The sequence below is a fragment of the Kryptolebias marmoratus genome, linkage group LG2, assembly GCF_001649575.2.
Source record: "Kryptolebias marmoratus isolate JLee-2015 linkage group LG2, ASM164957v2, whole genome shotgun sequence".
NCBI lineage: Eukaryota > Metazoa > Chordata > Actinopteri > Cyprinodontiformes > Rivulidae > Kryptolebias > Kryptolebias marmoratus.
This window is the reverse complement of record NC_051431.1, coordinates 3,100,251-3,119,806: the sequence shown is the minus strand read 5'-3', so window position 1 is coordinate 3,119,806 and position 19,556 is coordinate 3,100,251. Positions and strand designations below refer to the sequence as shown.

The 19,556-nt window shown below is 42.7% G+C and overlaps 2 protein-coding genes and 1 non-coding gene across 5 annotated transcripts in view; 1 reads left to right on the top strand and 2 right to left on the bottom strand.

The window, feature by feature from the left end:
* On the bottom strand, positions 1-77 carry LOC112451526. Its single transcript, XR_003040356.1, has one exon. It is a non-coding gene; the product is annotated as a U2 spliceosomal RNA (small nuclear RNA).
* A 1,757-nt stretch (positions 78-1,834) lies between these two features.
* On the bottom strand, positions 1,835-10,625 carry LOC108248933 (pannexin-1). 2 transcript variants are annotated; one of them, XM_017437994.2, is made up of 8 exons: positions 10,469-10,625; positions 9,194-9,388; positions 8,180-8,295; positions 6,038-6,225; positions 5,378-5,656; positions 4,958-5,180; positions 4,590-4,818; positions 1,835-3,048 (listed from the first exon to the last, which is right to left on the bottom strand). In XM_017437994.2, exons 2-8 carry the CDS (start codon positions 9,372-9,374, stop codon positions 2,960-2,962), a joined length of 1,305 nt encoding a protein of 434 aa, XP_017293483.1. In that variant the 5' UTR covers positions 9,375-9,388; positions 10,469-10,625; the 3' UTR covers positions 1,835-2,959. The 2 variants fall into 2 exon arrangements, with proteins under 2 accessions (XP_017293483.1, XP_037829272.1); XM_037973344.1 differs by having other exon boundaries at positions 1,835-4,818.
* Positions 10,626-13,585: 2,960 nt separating this feature from the next.
* Positions 13,586-19,556, top strand: part of rsf1a (remodeling and spacing factor 1a) — a 14,611-nt gene continuing 8,640 nt past the window's right edge. For both annotated transcript variants that reach the window (XM_017438009.3, XM_017438008.3), the window contains exons 1-7: positions 13,586-13,808; positions 15,764-15,855; positions 15,961-16,053; positions 16,149-16,354; positions 16,482-16,600; positions 16,756-16,860; positions 17,522-18,851. In XM_017438009.3, coding sequence (XP_017293498.1) covers positions 13,646-13,808; positions 15,764-15,855; positions 15,961-16,053; positions 16,149-16,354; positions 16,482-16,600; positions 16,756-16,860; positions 17,522-18,851 — 2,108 coding nt within the window. In that variant the 5' untranslated portion in view covers positions 13,586-13,645. The remainder of the gene's footprint in view (positions 13,809-15,763; positions 15,856-15,960; positions 16,054-16,148; positions 16,355-16,481; positions 16,601-16,755; positions 16,861-17,521; positions 18,852-19,556) is intronic.

The window sequence follows — 19,556 nt, the reverse complement described above, 5'->3', positions numbered from 1 at the left end:
GGTAGGGGACGTATCAGATATTAAACTGATAAGAACAGATACTACACTTGATCTTAGCCAAAAGGCCGAGAAGCGATACCACCAAACTGTCGGAGGAAACCGNCCTCACTCTCCCCACCGCCATCCTGACTCACGGGTCAGAAAGTAAACATTAATATTTGTGGCTCTACTTTTATATTTGACTCATTACTCGAACAGTAACGATGTAAAACTACAGACGGAGTAATCACCGAGTTGTTCCGCTGCTTCAAATTTAAAAGTAATGTTTACAAATAAAAGCAGCCGCGCTTCTTCCGGGACACGTGATCCACTTTAAACCAATAGGAAGACAGAGAAGCACAGACGACTAAAATAACCAAACATTTCTTCACAAATACTAAAATACACAAATACAGACATATATACGCTGTTTCTGTTTAACCTTATGAATGAAGCCAACTTGTACAGTCGAAGTAAATGAAATAAATTACGATACAAACTCATAACTGAATTATGTTAGGGCCCCACGCGGAAAGGAGGGCGAACTGCAGCTCTTTCCACTTTAACTCCTAAAGAAAAATAAGTTAATATTTCGCTAAATTTCCGTTTCTGCTTTTTATAACCTGAGCGGTTACATTGAAGGCAAATAGAGACCAATTCTCTGGTTCGAAGAGTTTTAGTTAATAGAAGCGTGAAGAGTCGAGGCTAATTTCCTCCTCTCCGCTAATTAACCTACAGCCAAACCGTGCAGGCCATTCCCACTCCGACCGGTCCGACAGCTAATTAAAACATTTAAACAATTATATCTGACTTTAGTTTCCTTCTGTTTTAACGCCACTGAGAGAGGGAAAGCGCCAAGCGACAGTTTCAACAAAACTTTCCATTAATTAGACGAAGCCAGCAGCTGGCCTTCAGTCCACAACCCAAAAAAACACCACGACCGTTTCAAATTAACTTACCTGCGAAGTAATATGGTGCCAAAGCTGCATTAACATCGAGGTAAAAGTCCATTTTCTGTCGTCTCTGTGGTCCTTTGGGCTAAAAGGCTCTGCTCAGGCGAGTCTGGGTCTTCATCAGGGTCCCCTCATCTTCATCAGAGGTGAAACAGACAGTTCTGATTGGTTAATCCCTGAATATAGGATTTATGAGCTAACACAGGTCATTAATCATGTTACATAGATTTATTTATTCTTGGCCAACATCGATAATTAATCAATCAAGCAACAGCTGCAAAAATAAAGAGTAAAAATAAAACAAATATAAAATATTTTTTCATTTTAGTTGTATAAATCCAGTCTTCTAAAACATTTATAGTAAATGTAATGGAGGATAAAGCAATATATTTGTTACCAAAATACAGTAAAAAGTGAATTTGGACATTTTTTGTTGCACTCAGACAGAATTTTTAAAAAAATGAGTACTATTTATATTTTATATTAATCATTTATTACACAAAAAAAGCTTTCAAATGAAGCATATAATCAGTTTTTTGGTTGCAGTATTACTCTAAAAAACTTAACAGCATTGGTTTCATTAAATTATTTCAATGCAAACTAGTGAGGAAACTTAAAAATGCCCCCAAAAACTAGGCTGTAGTCGTAATTAAACACGTTATTTAGGTCCTAATTAGTCTGTAATTCAAATAGTATTACAAAATGACTCTCTTTTTGCAAAAAAACAGATGGTTTGAGTGTTTTTTCATATGTTTTGTTACTTGTTACACTAAAGTTAATAGTTTTATTGATTATTCAGAAGAAACTCCTGATATGTCTTGTTTGTTTGGGTTTAACATCGCTGTAATAATGTGGTTTCAGGGCTTAAGCTCGCTTCAAAAACACACAAAAATCAGACTTAATTCAAATTTAACGTCAGCAAAGATTTATTTTCACAAACTGGAACACCAAACATGAAGCTTTCACTTTAACAAAACAACAGTTTGTTTTTACAGATTGCACAGAAACAGGATCCCAGAAACACTTTGAACATTTTATTAAAAAAAACAAAACACACACACACAAACTGAGGCAGAACGAGTCCAGCCGTTTTATTCTGAGTTCAGCACAGAGCAGAAAAAAAAACAAATTGTACAAAAAGTCTGAAGGAAAAATGTCAGACGTTTCCAACCCTGAGGTGTGTGAGGACGCCAAAAAATCTGGCAAAAATCGTTAAAGCTGAAGGCACTGAGCCGGATATTCCCAGGAAACCGTTGGTAATCTGCTTTAAAAAGCTTCAGTTTCTACAAATCTTTGCATTAATTGTGCGTGAGAAACACCTCGTACCTTTAAATAAAAAAATCACACCGAAGAGAAAGCTTCATGCATCTGAGATCTGAGAACGGTCCACAAATTCAGCAAGAATTTGTGTTTTTTTGCAGAAAATAAAAACATTAACGACGTAAACAATCAAACCCAAGTGGTTCTGCTTCTCAAAGCACAAACAGGCGTTTTAATGCGACTTAAAACTCTCCCAGAAATATAAAAATCAAAATGCACAAATGCATTTTTGCCACAAGTTCACACAACAACTTAAATTTAAAACTCTAACTAGCAGGTTTTTTGTCAGTCAGTGCTTTTCGTCCAGATTTACTTCTTCAAATGTGAGAAACTTAAGGACCTCAGATTCAAAAAACAAAAATAAAAACTAAAGGCGTCAGAAATTCATCAATCGAAGCAGCTGAGATTTGAATAAGAATCACCTCCAGGCGCAGCAGACGACGTTAAACTCAGACGGAGGCGTTTGTTTTAAAAAAATGAACAGGATCTCCTTTCATTTTAGATTTTTGTTTTTTAGCGTTTTAACCGCTTCGAGTACAATCGGTGGCTGCAAATAATCCAGTTGGACTAAAATTGTGTTTCAGTTTGTAGACGTCACCTTCCTCCTCCTCCTCCTCCTGAAGAATCCGAAGGGGCTGAATGTCAGTCATCCTCACGTACGCAACCTCCGTCCCTCCATCACCACGCCGGGCCCCCGCCTCGGCCAATCACATCGCTCGCTGACGAAGAGTCCCGCCCTCTCCGGATCTGCCGCCGCCCGTCGCGTCGCTGCTTTCCAGCAGCAAAGGGCTTAACTCTGGAAATAATAAAACAAAAATAATTATATTTAATGTCCGATCTGAACCCGGGCTTCTTAAAGTCAACTTTTGAGCTGTTGATGTTCTTAAAAAGGGCAAAAATTCACAAAGTTCTCATTTTGTTTCTTCAGAACACAACATTAGTTGTTAATTTGCTTTAATATTCATTACACATGATGAGCGATAAAAACAAAGAAAAAAAATCTTAAATTATTTGTTTCCCTCATAATCCGTGCTAATATAAAACAGTCCTAAATACAGCAGTCTGTCAGCTTCTGCTGTCCTTTTTTAAATAAAATGTGTAAAAATCAAAACTACAGATTATAATAAAAGAGGAGGAAAGAAGCTTGCTGAGTCAAAACCAAAATAATCTATTAAATCAAACTGCAATTTGTTGAAAAAGTAATAAAATGACAGTTCAAGCAGTTTGATTTAATTCAATTTTAAGCACTTTTTAGCTGTTTGAGTCAGAAATTAGTGACTTTACACTGAACTGGTTACAGACATGATTTGGGATAATCCTGCAAATGACCAGGAAATCCTTTTAACCTCGATTTAATCAGAATAAATGCATCTTAATTTGATCACGATTTATTTTATTTTGTCTCTAATTAGTCACCGTTCGGTTTCAAATCCTCCATAAAGTCTCAAATTTCTCAGAGTTCGATTATTCCTCACTGAGCGCCGTCTGATGAATGAAAATGGTTTAAAAATTAAAAAAATTTGTATTTTCAGCTGTGGTCTGAATGTTTCTGGCGAAGTTTTTGAAAAATCTGCCTCTTTTTGTTCCACTTCTTAGTCGTTCCTATTAACAGAACGACGTTTCGAAGCGCAGACAGAAGCAGACGTGTTTCTTAAACGTGATGCAGAGACGCGAGTCCCGCGGCTGGACCCGCTGCAGCTCTTCTGAAGAGGTGGGAGACTGAAGCTGTCCGTTTGTCGTTTTCTTGTTGCTCGTTTCTCCTCCGTCCGCTCCGTGTCGACGAATGCCGGCAGCGGCTCTTTATTGGGAGGAAAACTGAGCGCCCCTCACAGTTTTGACAGGCAGAAATCGAGCCCTTGTGCTGAAAAACGATTTAATTACATTCAGATTCATTGTTTTGTTCAATATACGACAACTTTCAACACACAAATCACCACTTTGAGCGGATTAAACTCACAGTTAGACGTTTATTACACTTTGCTGCTCACCTCCACCCACCTGGACAGCTGCCCTCCCGTTTATATTCTTTATTCTCAGCATCGTTTTTAGATCTGGACTGTTGCCTCGGAGGTTTTCTGTCAGAGGAGAGCTGATTGCAGCTCCTGAGACGAGTTGCAGACGCCTCTGTGGCTATCTTGAGAGAAAACTCGCTGCGCAAATATTCTGAGCAGGTTCCAAACTCAAGCGGCAGGACGGAGACGCCCAGGAAAAGACCCGAGAACTCGCCGCAGCCCGGTGAGAACGGCCTCTTCCGGCCCTGCGACTCATGGGAGCCACCGCAGATGTTCTGAGACGTCCTGGAAACAAAAACATCAGCTTCCCCTCTGCCAGCCTCACCTCGCATCTCTGTTTCCATCTTAGTGTCGTTTGTGGAGTTCGGACGCCCGCCGGCGCCGTCCTTCGCTCCGCCGTCGTTGGAGTTCGTTTTGACTTCGTCCAGCTTCACCTCGGCAGGCTTCTTCCCGTCCGTCGCGTCCATCTTCACCAGGCAGAGCGTCTTCAGCAGCCCCAGGGTGTCGAAGCTTTCCCCGGAGCGTTCGCCTCGTTTCCTCAACATCTCCAACACCTGCAGCCGGAAAACAGGCCGGATCGGACAGATAAAACAAACAACAGAATCCGATATGTTAATAAAAACACTACGTTCTTTTTCCCCAAAGGAATAAGATGTAAAATTTATTTATATTTAAACTTCAGACAAAACAGACCTTCATGTATTTGTACGACTTGAGTTCGCTGAGGTTCTCCTCCAGGTAGAGCAGGTAGAGGGAGAGGTCATCCCATTGGCCGTCGGGTTTAGGCAGGACGCTCACAGTGGGAAGGGACTGGTAGGTTTCCAGGAAGTGGGCGTATCCCTGGCAGAAGAGGGGGCGGAGCCCGGCGTAGATCACGACGGGGATGAGAGCGATGAAGGCGATCAAATTGACCAGGCTGGGGAAAAACGTAAACTCTCAGAAAAGTAATCCCTGCGTCGACATCCAGAACCGATAAGCTGTTGGAGACAGCTTGATTCAAGATGGCCGCCACAGCTAATTGACCTTAGCCGAACTCTGTCATTCCTCAACTTGAGATGATCTTAGTTTGAGCCAAATACAGGAGCGGACGGCGCGTCTGCGGGTAAAAAGTACCTGAGCAAGGAGAAGACGCCCACAGCGATGAGCTTACACTGCACCCTGTCCGGGACGCTGGTGTCGTTGACGAGCAGCCCGACTCGCAGCGGGCAGCCGAAGTCGTCGGTGACGGAGGCCAGGCGGAGGTAGTAACCCAGGTAGAGGCAGGCGCACACCAGGGTGACCAGGGTCAGGCCGCGACACAGCAGGTAGCAGGACAGCAGCCTCCGCGAGCAGCGCTTGGTCAGCAGGAACTTCTCCACCAGCGGGTAGTTAAAACAGCCCTCCGTCAGGTCGCTGAGCAAACAGACAGGAACAAACTCAATTAATTAACCCAAAATCTGACTTTTCTCTCTTTATTCACTTACATCTTGTAGATAAAACACTGCAGACACATAAAAATCCACGTCTGACCATCAATCTTCTCATTTTCTGATACGATTTGTAGTTTTAGCACTGTTTTTTGTCTGAGGTTTACTTTGTAGTCTGCATTTCTGCCTGTTTTGTTTGTATGCCCTAATATAATTTGCATCTAAACCAAAACAGGTCAATGGAAGCTATAGATAAAAATAATAAAAATAAACTTGAGGTGCAGCAGGAAATGAATGAGTTCCTGTTTTTCTGGTCTGGAAGCAGCTGATTGGATCTGAGGCAGAGTCCACCGCAGGTGAGCCTCACCTGTCCGAGGTGAGCAGCCCCGAGGTCGCCAAGCGTTTGGCCAGCGTGACGGCGCCGTTGTAGCAGCGATCCAGCTCCTCCATGATGAAGCCGAGGTCCGACTGCAGGAGCGGCGCCGCTAAGAACCTCCAGAACAAGGCGGGGGCGTACATCAGGACCGCCACCAGCAGCAGGATGTAGGGGAAGAACTGAGGAGACGGATGAATCGAATTACGAGCGGAGAGATGAGAAAACTAACAACCTGAGAGGACACGAAGAAACAAACGTCCTTCTTCATCTGAAAGACTTTTATTTCTGCTCTGAGATCCATTTTTTATGTAGAAGACCAACACAAAGAGGCTACGAATGACCAATTAGTTGCAGAAACGTGAAAAGGTGCTTTTGAGCAACACGTCTTTGATTAAGAGTCATCGCCTCGCAGTAAGAAAGTCGCAGGTTTGTTACATGTTCGCCCCATGTGTGTGTGGGTTTACTCCGGGTACTCCGGTTTCCTCCCACAGACCAAAAACCTGCACGTTAGGTTAATCAGTAACCCTAAAAATGTCCCTAGCTGCGAGTTAGAGCGTGGATGGTTGTCCTGTTTGTCTCCACGTGTCCCCGCGATGGACACGCGACCCGTCCAGGGTGTCCCCCTGCCCCTCGCGCAGAGACAGGCACCAGCTCCCCGCGACCCGGAAAGGAGAAGTGGGTAAAAGAAAACAGACGGGCGGACGGTCTGCGGGGTGTTTTATTTTGAAAAGCAGTCACTTCTTCGCGCCTCTTTCCTGTGCAGTTATTCTTTCACATGTTAGGAATCCTACAAGCTTAAAAAACATAAAAACCAAACTTAGCTGGAGAAATTAATTTGATAAAACTTTGTTGGATAAAATCTGACTGTGATGCTAAAAAACCAACCATTCTTGAACTTAAAATCGACATATTTAGTGTGTTTTTGAAACTACTTCCCAGTAGTTCTTCTGTTTCATGTTTTGTGTCAGAAAGCACTGATAAGTTAGAGGAGTTTTGGTTTCATTTCTCTCTCCATCATCATCGTCTCCTGTTGGTTTATCGTTAAACTTGTTTTTTTTTGCTGTGATATTCTTTTCCACCATCTTAGGTTTTAACTGCTCCATATTTTCGTTCAGTGTATCTGAACAGCTGAAAATCACCCTCGACTCGGGTTGTGAGGGGGTGCAGGTGGACCCGAAAATGTGAAGCTGCCCACTAGTGATGGGAACAGCACTTAGAGTGAACTGAATCACTAGAATCAGTTCATTGAAGTGATTCGTTCACTGAATCCTTCAGTTCTTTTTTTTTTGTGATGCAGAGAGAGACCAACATCAACATCCTTCAAACAGAAAGTGTTGTTCATTATATGGATCACTCCTCTGCGGCGGTTCGTTGTTTCTGCGTGAATCAGCAGTACGTGAGTAAACCCCGCCCCGCCCGCACGGCGCACGCTGCTGTGTCGTTTAGATTCATGCCACAGAACGCCGAAGTTCCACTCCCGCCGAACTCAACTGAACTGAGTAAGAATGAATCAGTTAAAAAGGTTATTAGGTTCAGTTTCTTCACTCAAAAGAGTCGTTCATTTGAACGAATCGTTCATGTACGACACAACACTACTGCCCACCTCCGCTCAAATCAAACCCACATTCTGAAGCTCGTGAAGCCCCCCCCCCGGACATTTCCACACAAACTGGACACTCAGCTGCTTTTTTTTTTAGAAGTTTACGGTTTTAAACTCAACCTGAAATGTTACAAAAACAAACCAATAAAAGTTGAACAAAAAGGTTAGAATCTGAAGTTTGCAAGAAATCGACAAAAACAAACAAACAAAAAAGTAAAAAAAGTGTCAGAGCGCGGAGAGGTTCAGAAAACCGTTTTCACCACACCTTCAGACGGATAACATCTCATGTTTTCGCTCTTTAACAGATAATCCAACTGGCTGCTGTGGTAAAAACCCTGAGATTAACGTCATCTTCACGCCTCAACTCCTTTTCTACGCAAATTACCGTATTTAAAATTAGGAAAACACTCCGGCAGAACCAGAGCTTAATCCGAACAGACGAGATGGACGAGTTTTAATATTCAGAGTCGTGTTTATAGACTCGAGGAGTTACATCCCTCCGCTTTTGTCTTAGTGTGTGTGTGTGTTTGTACCTTATGTAACCACAGAGGGAGGGTGTGTGTGTGAACAGCCGCCCAGCAGTAGGAATCCACGTAAGCCGCCTGCCGCCACGAGAAGTTAGTTGGAGAGAAACAGCTGATCTGAGTCCCTGAGGCAAACACAGAAAGTTAAATAAGGAGCTGAAGGAATGCATATCGCCCGAAGGTTGTTGGCCAAACCTGGAAGAAAATAAAATGTATGATTTCAAGCAAGATGTCACGTGTTGGGGATGACTCTCAGCTACTACCACGCCAGATTTGAGCTCAATGTCTGTAATATTTTGCGAACAAAGAGACAAAGTTGACTCTGATACGCAACGGCAAAACTTCACAAAGATTTCACGTGATCAGTTAGCATTCAGCGTATAAGTTGTGATGATTTTTAGCCACTATCACGCCCAACATCTGTACACCTGACCAGGTTGTAACAAAGATGACCCAGCTAAGGTGGCCATCTTGAATTGGGTTGACTCCAAAGGTTAACCAGTTGCTTCAAATATCCTTTATTTGTTTCCTGTACAGTTACAGAGTAAACACATGTGCTCAATAACGTGGTTTGTGTAGCTTTTTTATGTGAAATATGAATTATCCAGTGGAGTGAACCCGATTAAAGATGGCCGCCACAGCTAATCAACCTTAGCAAACACAAAAATGGCTCCAACTCAGACATTTTTTACAAATGTTGAGCTAAAATTTGGCGCGGTAGCATCACACCAATTACATATTCTACCAAAACAATACCAAACAAATAAACAAAACCTGGAGATTCAAATCCAGGTGATGTCATCCGCCAATCAATCATCAGTCAGTCAACCAGCAGTCAGTTAACCAGCCGCCAATCAACCTGTCGTCAATCAACCAGCTGCCAATCAACCAGCCGCCAATCAACCAGCCATCAATCAACCAGCCGCCAATCAACCAGCTGCCAATCAACCTTCCATCAATCAATCATCTGTCAATGAACTAGCCGCCAATCAACCAGCTGTCAATCAACCAGCCGCCACTCACCGACTGAGACTTCCTGAGCGAAGGCCAGCGAGATGAGGAGGAGCGGCAGCCCCACCACCATACAGGTCACCATCTTGTCCACGGCGAGCTCCGTGCGGACGCTGCGGTACCGGGCCTGGTTCGGGTCCTTCAGCAGGAAGTCGCTGAACACGTATTCTGTAGCTACGTGGGCGATGGCCATGGCGCCGGTCTGCGCTGTGGGTTGGTTTCATTTGAAGAATAATAAAAAATAAACAGTCCTGATAATCACATATTAATCAGATTTCATGTCTTAAATTAAAAGTTTGAGCTCATTGCAGTTATTTTAATCAACCGCAACACTACGCTTTTTAGTTTTCTCCTCATACACCTAAAACACGCACACCAACTTATTTATGCAGCTTTCTAAACATTTCAAGCCTTATTATATTTTATTATCACAGATGTAGTTTGTTTTATGAAGAAGTAGCTGAGGCTCTGGATTAGCCTGGTGGCATAATCGGCTTTAAAACTGCTTCAAATGGCCCACTTCAAGTGATTCGGGCATCCAGTTTTTGTTAAATAACTGTAAATAAATCACAGTAACGTTGGAGAAGTTGTTAGAAGGTCATCAAAATAAAGAAGCACGATTACAGGAAGTGGAAGGTAAACGGTTTGTTGTCATCTCACCTCTTTGCTGAAGATCAAAACAACGAAACACTAATATTTCCTTACAAATAAATGGAAAATAATTATGCAAGTGCAATATTTATTTAGCCCCAAAGTCATGGAGTAAAAACCACTTTGTTCCTCACATCGATGGTTAAATTTTGTTTAAATACAAAAAGAGCCAAAGTGACTGAAAACAGTTCAACAACGGTTGTGTCCATAAAATTAATTTCCCTGCAGGATCTGACCTGATTAGAATAAGTTGCTCCGTGTTTACAGCTTCTTATTTTTTTAAAAACTTACCACGAGTTACTTCTTTATTTTAAACCAAACTCAACAGCTGTGGAGCAATTTTTAGCCTAAAATGTGGTTAAACATAAATCCAGACTGAAAACAACTCGTGACTGGCTTTAACAGGCTTCTCTGTTTAAAAACAAAAAGGTTTTTTTAGCAGTAAATAGCAACTTTTGTAAAAACTACAGGAAATAAATGCGGGTTTTTTTAGATTTATTTAAGCAAATAAATAATGTAAATAAATTCAGAGTGTGTGGTGAATCGGTTTTCACCTCTCTGGATGAGTTCAGGAGGAAAAACTGTTGCTCGTTTTGACAAAAAGCGGATTTATTTTTTAGAATAAAGTTAACTTACCAACACGGCTCGGGTTGTTCGCGTTTTAATAATCAAACTGTCATATTCGCGGATAAAACGAGTCGATTATGTGGATTCCTGGACAGCAGATGTTATGAAATGTGGCGGCATTGCGCTTCAGAGACAGAAACAAAAAACAAGTTTCGAAATGTCTTCTTCTTCCTGTAAGAAACAAACTACTTCCGCCTTTCTCGCTGCTGTCTTCACGGACACGCCAACACAATCGGAGCTTTTTAAACGCAAACGGAAAAACGTCTCTAACGTTGTCGAAATGACAGATATTCAGCTAAATCTTTGGTGTGGTATTAGCTGAGGGTCTTCCCCACCACAAACTTCAAGATCACGCATAATTTAATTTACAAGGTTTGACCAAAACAGCGACAACTCTGTCCCCTTAGTTTAACATGCATTACAGGCGGGCGATATGCATTCATTCTAGGAATGGCAGGCCTGTAATTTCATCATTTCTTTCAAATATTATAATTTTTCAAAACATTGTCTTTCCTGTATGTTTTTGCTATGTACCTACTTGTGCATTTTGTCTCCTGTTTTAGCCATTTCAAATATCAACACATTCAACTCATTTGGGAGGTGCTGTAATTTTTTTTTTTTTTAAATAGTTTTTGTTAATTTCTCAATGTTTAACTATATTTACAATTATTTTTCCACTAGAAATACATGGAAAACTCTTCAGTTCTTTCCAAAACATTACATTTTTAATTTGTTTCAGCATCCTTGCTCTATTTTCTTCCTATGCTACTTTTAGCTACTGTTCTACTACTTTTACCTTTTAGGTAGCTTTTTTTTATATTTGTAGCATTTAGCTGCCAAACTATTATTATTCACTTTTAACTAGCCTTTTGCTACTTTTAGGTTTTCCTGATATTCTGCTACCTTTAGCTTATAGCAACTGCTTTGCTACTATAAGTTTTTAGCTAGCCTTTTGATACATTTTCATTTTAGCTAACTTTTAGCTAGCCTTTTACTACTTCTAACATTTTGTGAGTGTTTTGCTACTTTTAGCTTATAGGTACCTATTTGCTACTTTTAGCTTATAGGTACCTATTTGCTACTTTTAGCTAGCATGTTGCTACTTCTATCATTTTGCTATATTTACCTTCTAAGTAACCTTTTGCTGCTTTTAGCTTATATGTTCATATTTGCTACTTTTAGCCTTTAGCTAACATTTTGTGTCTTTTAGCGTGTAGCTAGTGTTTTATTGCTTTCAACTACTGTTTTGCCAAATTTAGCTTTTAGGTAGCATTTTGGTGCTTCTAGCTTTTAGCTGGTGTTGTGCTTCCTTTAACTGTAACAGCTCAGTTTGGGCTTCTTCAGCAGTCTTTTATTGCTCAGCATTCAAGCAGAAAAATGTGATTTCTTGACTTTGCTTTCAGTTGCGAGTCAACAAAGAACACTAAGGATAAAAACATGAGATGTTTGTTTATTTGACATTTTTTCTCGAGTCAAAACAAACAAAAACTGATCCAGTTTGGCAAATTCCCAGACAGACTAATCAGGACCTGCTGCTACATTTGGGCTGATGGATCAACGGATAGAACCGGCTTTCCTGGAAAATAAAATACATTTAAAAAGTCGTGGCAACTCTCATTCACAGAAAACCCTAAATTGAGCACGTCCGGACTATTAATTTCTTTTCAGCTTTTTTAATTTTACATTTTCTTCAGCTTCGGTATTTCCGACAGCCCCTGAACGCACCATCCTCCAAGGCGGCGTGACTATCAACGCCGCATCGAGCCGTTAAAACTAAACCGTAAAAATAAACCACGAGGAAGTTTCCGCACATTGCTCGCACACACACGCACAAGGTTTATTTTTCTGTAGTTTTGTGTAAGGGTGCTGTTGTGTGAGAACACGGTCGGTTTTCTGTGGACACATCCGAGGAATAAAAACCATTTTGTTGTTGATGTCAGTCGCGATGGATTCTGGGCATTCTCGCTGTGCCCTCTGTGGTCCTCCCAAACTTCTCCGAGCTGCGTCAAGTTCACTTAAATGGGCACAGTTCCGCCGGAAGTACAAGGAAACCACTTTTAAAAATAAAAGCTTCAAACTGGGCGCTCGTTAACAAGACACGCAGACGTGAATTTCTTATAAAAGAGGCGAATACTATCAGTGTGTGTGTGTGTGCTTGGGTGCGTCTGTTAGCAAAATATCCCTTTGGATGTTAGACCTTTAAGAGTCAATCAGATACAAGATGACTGCCACATTCAAATGAACTTTAATAAAACACCAAAATGGTGATAAATCTTACAGGTATTGAGCTAAAATTTGGTTTGGTAGTAGCTGAGGCTGATTCCCAGCGTATACTTTGAGCACTAACCGATCGCAAAAGATCTGAGTTTAAAATTTCACCATTAACTGTTTGGCACTAACGCTGTCATAAAAAAAAAAAAAATTAAAAATCCCATGAACCACAGGATGGATTTTAATGAAACTTTCAATAAAAATTCAACAGAGGTTCGTCTACAACTGATTACCATTTGAAACCAGCTCGATTAAAGATGGCCGCCACAGCCAGTTGAACCTAAAAGACACGAAAGTGGCCGTAATTCAGACAATTTTACAGATACTGAACTAAACTTTGGTGTGGTGGTAGCTGATAGTCATTAACAAAACACACTTCATCTGCTCTAGCATTAACTGTTTGGAGTCAACCCTGTTTGTCTGTTAGCAAAATTGGACAGATTCTAATGACTGTTGTAAATATGCAACTAATTAACCTTTGAAGCCAATCCAGGACACCACAGCTATTAGACATTAGCTGACTGAAAAACAGCCAGAAATTTTGATGTGGTAGCAGCTGAGAGTCATCCCCAATAATTAAAGTGAGGGTGACATCACTTTTCAAGGATGACATTATTTTCAAGGTTTAACCAAAACATTAATATCATTAAATTACATTGGTTTAAAACTTTGGCATGGGTGATGTGCATCCTGCCTTTAATTCTGACAAATTTTCAATCTTCTGGCGCTATTACTTATTTGACCAACCTAAAAGCGCTCTGCATTTATTTTGAAAGCGTCTCCCGGAAGCTGCCCGCTCTCCGACTGACGCCATTTTGACGCCGGCGGCTCCCTCACTGCCTCCATTCATTTCATTCGCGCACAGTCGCATCCGAGCAGCGAGCCCTCCCCTCCTGCTTCTCTCCGCCTGGAAAGATGGCTGCTCCGGCGGTGGTGGTGGTGGCGAGGAGCTCCGGCCCGCCGCTCTGCCCGAGCTTCGCGGAGGTGTGCTCGTTCCTGGAGCGGTACGGACCGGCGCTGGACCTCCCCGAGATGACTTTCCCGCAGATGGAGCGGTATCTGCGCGACACCGCGGCAGGTGAGGGATCCGGTGGGAGAAAGCGGGCAGGAAAGGGAGCTGCGACACTCTCCGAAGAAGGGGCCAACACTACGGCCATCATCGTGGTGATGATGAGGAGGAGCGGGATGGAAAATGTTCTGTTTCACGAGCCGGACTTCAGGCTGTAAACTGGGCCGTTATTTTACCGTTAATGACCCGGGTCGGAGGCAGGGGTTGGCGGGGATATGGGAAGACTTGCGTGTTAAAGTTTGGGGGGGACGGAGACACGCGAGAGCTCACGGTTCGGCACCGAGTCTCGCTCGGTATCGGGTGACAAGCCGTCCCGTAATGTTGTCACGGCCGATACGGATGTTTTAAAGTTGACGGTGATGCGGCTCCGACCCACACACGGGTAACCGGTTAGCTCCGGAGCCTCGTCAGGTGGAATTTTTTATTTATTTTTTTAATTTTTTCACCGGCCTTCCCTCGCAGCCAGTACCCCGGCAGTTACGCGGGGCTCCCCTGCGGTCACGGACGGTCACATCGTCACCCCCAGTCGGCATTTTTCACGGCTGTCAAAACCTCCAGAAAGCGATGTTTGCTGAACAAACTCTGGATGTTGTTTTTTTTTTTTTTTCTCGGAAGAGGTAAAACCTGGACATGCGCATTAGCCACTAGCTAACAAGCTAGCTCCAAACGTTTCGTTCAAGTTTGCGCAAAACTATAATATCTACTATTAATTCACCACATTATCGTTCAGTAAACAACAATTATTAGCTGTTTATTAGTTTGTTACACACCGTGTGTGTATCTTACTGCTTAGCCATTTAGTTACTGTCAGGTTTAGCTTCGATAACGCGTTTTTACCCCTTTTTAAAATGAAATTAAACGTAACAGCTAATGTATATACTGCAGAAGACCACCCCTGGTCTCTGACATGTCCTTGGATGGGATCAATTAGTTTTTTTACCGGTCTGGATTCTGAATCCCAGTCAAAAAGCAGCGAACAAAGACTAAAATCTGCCGAACCAGTTTAGAAAACTGGAATTTCCCACAAATTAAAAGGCCACGTGAACGCCTCATATTATATCACCCATAATATCTTTTTAATTAGTTGTTTTCAAGGATTAATGGTGAACCTTTAGTTATTGACAAGTAGTAATAATGATACCAGTTCATATATTTGTAACAGTCTAGTTTAGAGTGACCCAAATCTATATATACTATTAATTTTATAACTTATCTCTTCTGTTTTTAACATCTGTGATGCAGCTCTAAGACCATTATTTTCAAAAATGTTGGAGTAATTGGTTACATTTGCCTATTTAGGTTACTGTATTAATTACACAATTATATCTTAAAGTACAAAAGCTAAAGGTTTGTCGTTGAGTGATAGTTTAAATTATTGCTCACGGATGCAGGAATCTGATGTTGTGGTTGATAAAGGTGGAGTTTATTTATTATTTTTGCACCATTCCTCCTAATTTGATTTTAGTTGTCTTTGTAATTTGCATTGAGCCACAAAAGAATTGTAAAAGAAATGGCAAACGAGGAACAAGTGCAATGTTTAGGTTAAAAGCCCTACCATCACGGTATTATTTGGTGTTATGTGATGTTGGTGACTGATTTTTGTTTGAGTTGATCAATAAATGTCCTCAAAAAAACAACAATCTAAACAAATAACTTTAAATTGTCTTTTATTCTCGATACAGATTTGATGAGCTGTTTATTTGTGCTTCGTTATTGTCTTTAAAAGACAGCTGAAAATGAGTTTACTTGAACTTGTACATTTTATGTAACAGTAACATGTTTGTGGTCCCTTAAAAAGAAAATAAGAGACTTTATTTTCCCACACATCCTTGTCAGGAGTCATTTTTTCTCAGCTGGAAGAGAAGTTCAGGGGTTCTGAGTGGAGCAAATGTTTGTGTTTGGTGCCTGAAGAGACATGAAAACTAACGTGGAGTCAGTTAATTCATTCTGACGTGTGTTTCTAGTTCCCAAACCTCTGGTGGATCTTCATGTGAAGCTGCTCAGAAAACTGGGGAAGTCTGTGACCACGGACCGCTGGGAAAAATACCTGGCTAAGGTGAGGAGTGCTCGCTTGTTTCTGCACCTGAAACGAGGTGGGCTTCTGAAAGAAGTTTTTCAGTGTTTCGGTTCGAACCGCTTATGAGTTCCTAATTTGCTGCAGGTTTGTCAGGAGCTGAACAGCACGTGGGCCTGGGAGCTGGAGCACAAGGGGTACCAGGAGATGTCTATGGAGTGCAAGTCCAGCATCCTCAAGGTAAAAACCCTCATAGACCATGAGAACCACGATGAAACGAATCAACCGAGCGCCGTAGAACATTTGCCTTCCTCTTATTTCCGCATGTATGTCAGTATCTGTGCGAGTGCCAGTTCGATGACAACCTGAAGTTTAAGATGTTGGTCAACGACGAGGACTCTGAGAAGATGCGTCTGCAGCCCATCGGTCGGGACCAGCAGGGCTTACTGTACTGGCTGCAGCTGGACCAGGAGCAGAACATCCGGCTGTACACGGAGGAGCAGGACGATCTGGACGGATCCACCTGGAAGTGCATCGTCAGGTTGCACCTTTGTCTCGTGTCTCACATTGTCCCTCCTTCCCCAGCAAATTTAAATCAACCTTTCCTTTTTCTTTTAAGTTATTTTGTAATTTTATTCTGACAGTCTGATCGGTGTCCATCTTTACAGGACTCGCAACGACCTGGCTGAAGCTCTGGAGCTGCTGAAGGCTCAGGTAGAACCGAACCAGAGTCCGGACCAGAACCAGGCTGCATCCAGGAGCGACAGTCCTGCAGAGAAAGAAACCGGTTTGTTGTACAAATCAGCAGATTTTTTTCATCATCATCAAAGCAGAAGTTTATGTTGAAGTTAAAGGCTGAACGTTGTGGTCGTTTGTTTGAAAAGGACTAAAATAAACTACAGAGTTTGTAGTTTTATTTGTGTTTTTGGTTTTGATTCTTAGGGGAGAACAACTTTGGAGTCACCAACGCCAAACTTCCCCAAACTACAGAGGGACAAACGGACAATAAGATCAACCTCGTTAAGGAAGAAATACCATTCATGCAAGGTATCCATGTTTTATTTTACTTTAAAAGAAACATGAACACAAACCGTGAGTAGCAGTGTTGTGAAGTGATGATCAGCGAGTAAAACACCGACAGGAAGTCAGGGGAGAGGAGGTTGGGCTTACACAGTTGTTCTATTTCATCTCTGCTCATCCAGGATTCATAGAACCGTAGTTACATACGTAACTTTTGTTTTAAACCCTCACAGTACGTGTTTTCTATGTTTTAAAATGCCTGAAACGGTCAGATTTCTGACCTCTAGAGAGTCTTGATCCTTAAAACCAAAGTGAGCACAAAGAAAACAGACAAAAATATGGAAATTAAAAAATAAAAAGATGCAAAATACTTACTGTTAACAGAAAAACAACATCAGACAGCACAGGTTTGGGGTTTCTTCTTTACGTCTGACTGTTTGACTATCACCCCTGCTTGTGTGTCTGTCCTTTATTTTTTCACGTGAATCATAAACCCTCGCATAAGGAGAATAATAACTTTAATTGTTTAGGAGCACAGTTAGAGGCTGAACAAACTCCACCCTGATCTCCTGCGTTTTTATTTATATTTTTAAATCTCATTTTGTTAAAGTTTTAATTTGCCCGTGCTCTGCTCCCCCCCTCTTGCTCGATGTTTGTAAAAGTGTAACCGCTCGTTGTTTGTTTTCAGTGGTGAAGCAGGAGGAAACGCTGCCCGTCGAACAGGAAAACACAGAATCCGCAGTGAAGGAAGAGAACGTGGACAAGAAACCGTCTGCCTTCGATAACCGCGTCAGCACCATCACCGCCATCAAACCCGAACCCAGGGACGCCGACAGCCCAAAAAATGCCAGGCCCATTGTCATGGCGACGACTGTGAGTTTGACAAAACTCAGCAAGGTAGAGGAAGCGGAGTGGGCCGCTGTCAGGAGCAACCAGCAGGCCAAGATACCTCTGAAGAAGAGGGACCTTAAGCTGGCGGATAGCTTCCACAGCAACCACCTTAACAACAGCAACAGCAGCAGCATAATCGTCTGCAACCCCGCAGCGATCAGCAGCAAAGACGGGAAGCTGCTCAACTCATTAGGACCCCTGGGAAGTCCGGCGCCTTTGCAGCAGCAGGTCGTCGTGGCGCCCAGGCAGGAACTGACCAACGGGAGAGCTTCTCACCTGCCTCACAAAGAGGGACAAAACGGTGTCACGGGGGTTTTAGGTCAAGTTGTTGGTCACATTGGGGTCATCCGCAGCCCGTCTGAGTATCACAGAGCCCCCGGTGCTGGGCAGCAGGAGCAAAACGGGCCGAGCTCAGAACCCTGTGGACCCAGGGCCGTGGACGAGGATAAGGAGGTGGGTCGGCAGTCAGTGCTGGTGAGGAAGGGACCGAGTGAACGGGAGACAACACCAGCAGTCGCTTTCCTTCCTCCTGACGTGGCGATGGAGGATCAGACGCGTGAAGAACCTCAGCCATCGCCTCTGAAAACCGAGGGACCTCCTGAAGATACAGAGACGAAGGTGGGTTCTGTTGGCGCCTCCTCTCTGTCTTCAGTCACCAAGAGAAAGACGGACGAAGACCCGGATAAAATCACAGAGGAGGAGGAGTCGGGAGCGAGTCGTCAGCAGAAAGATGAGGAGCTGGAGGAAGCCCCGGAGCGTTGTGTGGCCGAAGGGGTCAAAGGTGATCCAGGAAAGGACTCAAACATTTCAGGACAAGGGGACTCAGAGTTAAGCGGCACCGTTTTATCTCTAAAAACAGACAAGTGGGATAAAACAGACCAACAGGGGGTCAACGGTGGGCTGGCGAGCCGAGCCAGGCTGAAGGGCAGCGGGTTTGGATCAGAACAGAACCAGGGTCCCCTGGAGGAGGCCTCCTCCGAGCTCCAGAAAGAAGGAATCCGCTTAAAGATCAAGATTCCTCCCCACCGGAGAAACAAGCTGAGGAAGAAAGGAGAAAAGGAGGAGGAGAAAGAGCGGGAGGCGCAGGACGAAGGGAGGTCACTGAGGAGGTCCGCGAGGATCTGCAGGTACGTGTGGAGGAAACGGCGAAAAAAAAAAAAAAAAAAAAACGATGCAGGACGAGAAAAATCAGCTTCTTCTGTGGATGCTGAGCCCCGAAATCTGATAAAGAAGCTGGAACTGAGGTGGTAAAACGGTCAGGACACAAGCTAAAATTAGAAAACGAGCTAAAAGCTGAAACTGACAGAACAACTAAAGGCTGGAACCAGCTAAACAGCAGCTAAAACCCAAAACTATAAAACAGTAGTTTAAAACTAAACTGGTAAAAATAATGGTTTTCAAGGATTCAAAGAGAGCTTGATTTATTTTTAGGTGGAAGAAGTGTAAATAATGTGAAATAATTCAAAAAGTGTAAAAGTTACAGAAGCTAACAGTTGTAGCTTTAATGTCCTGAATGAGCTAAACGTTCAACATTTAGCTGAAGTCCAAAATACGTACAGAGCAGTGACGTGCGGTGAGGTTCATGGTTGGTGAGGCACAGAGTCAGATTTACAAATATATAAATCTAAAAGGGTAGCTTATTCAATTGGCTACTGGTTATTTCATATCTCATCAGCGTTCTTCACACACTCTCTCTCTCTCTCTCTCTCTCTCTCTGTCTCTCACTCACTCACTCACACACGCTTGCGCGCGCACGCACGCGCACACATAGTAGTATTGAGGATAAGATAAGAAAAAAATGTTACAATTACCGTTTTGGCAGTCCGATGGAG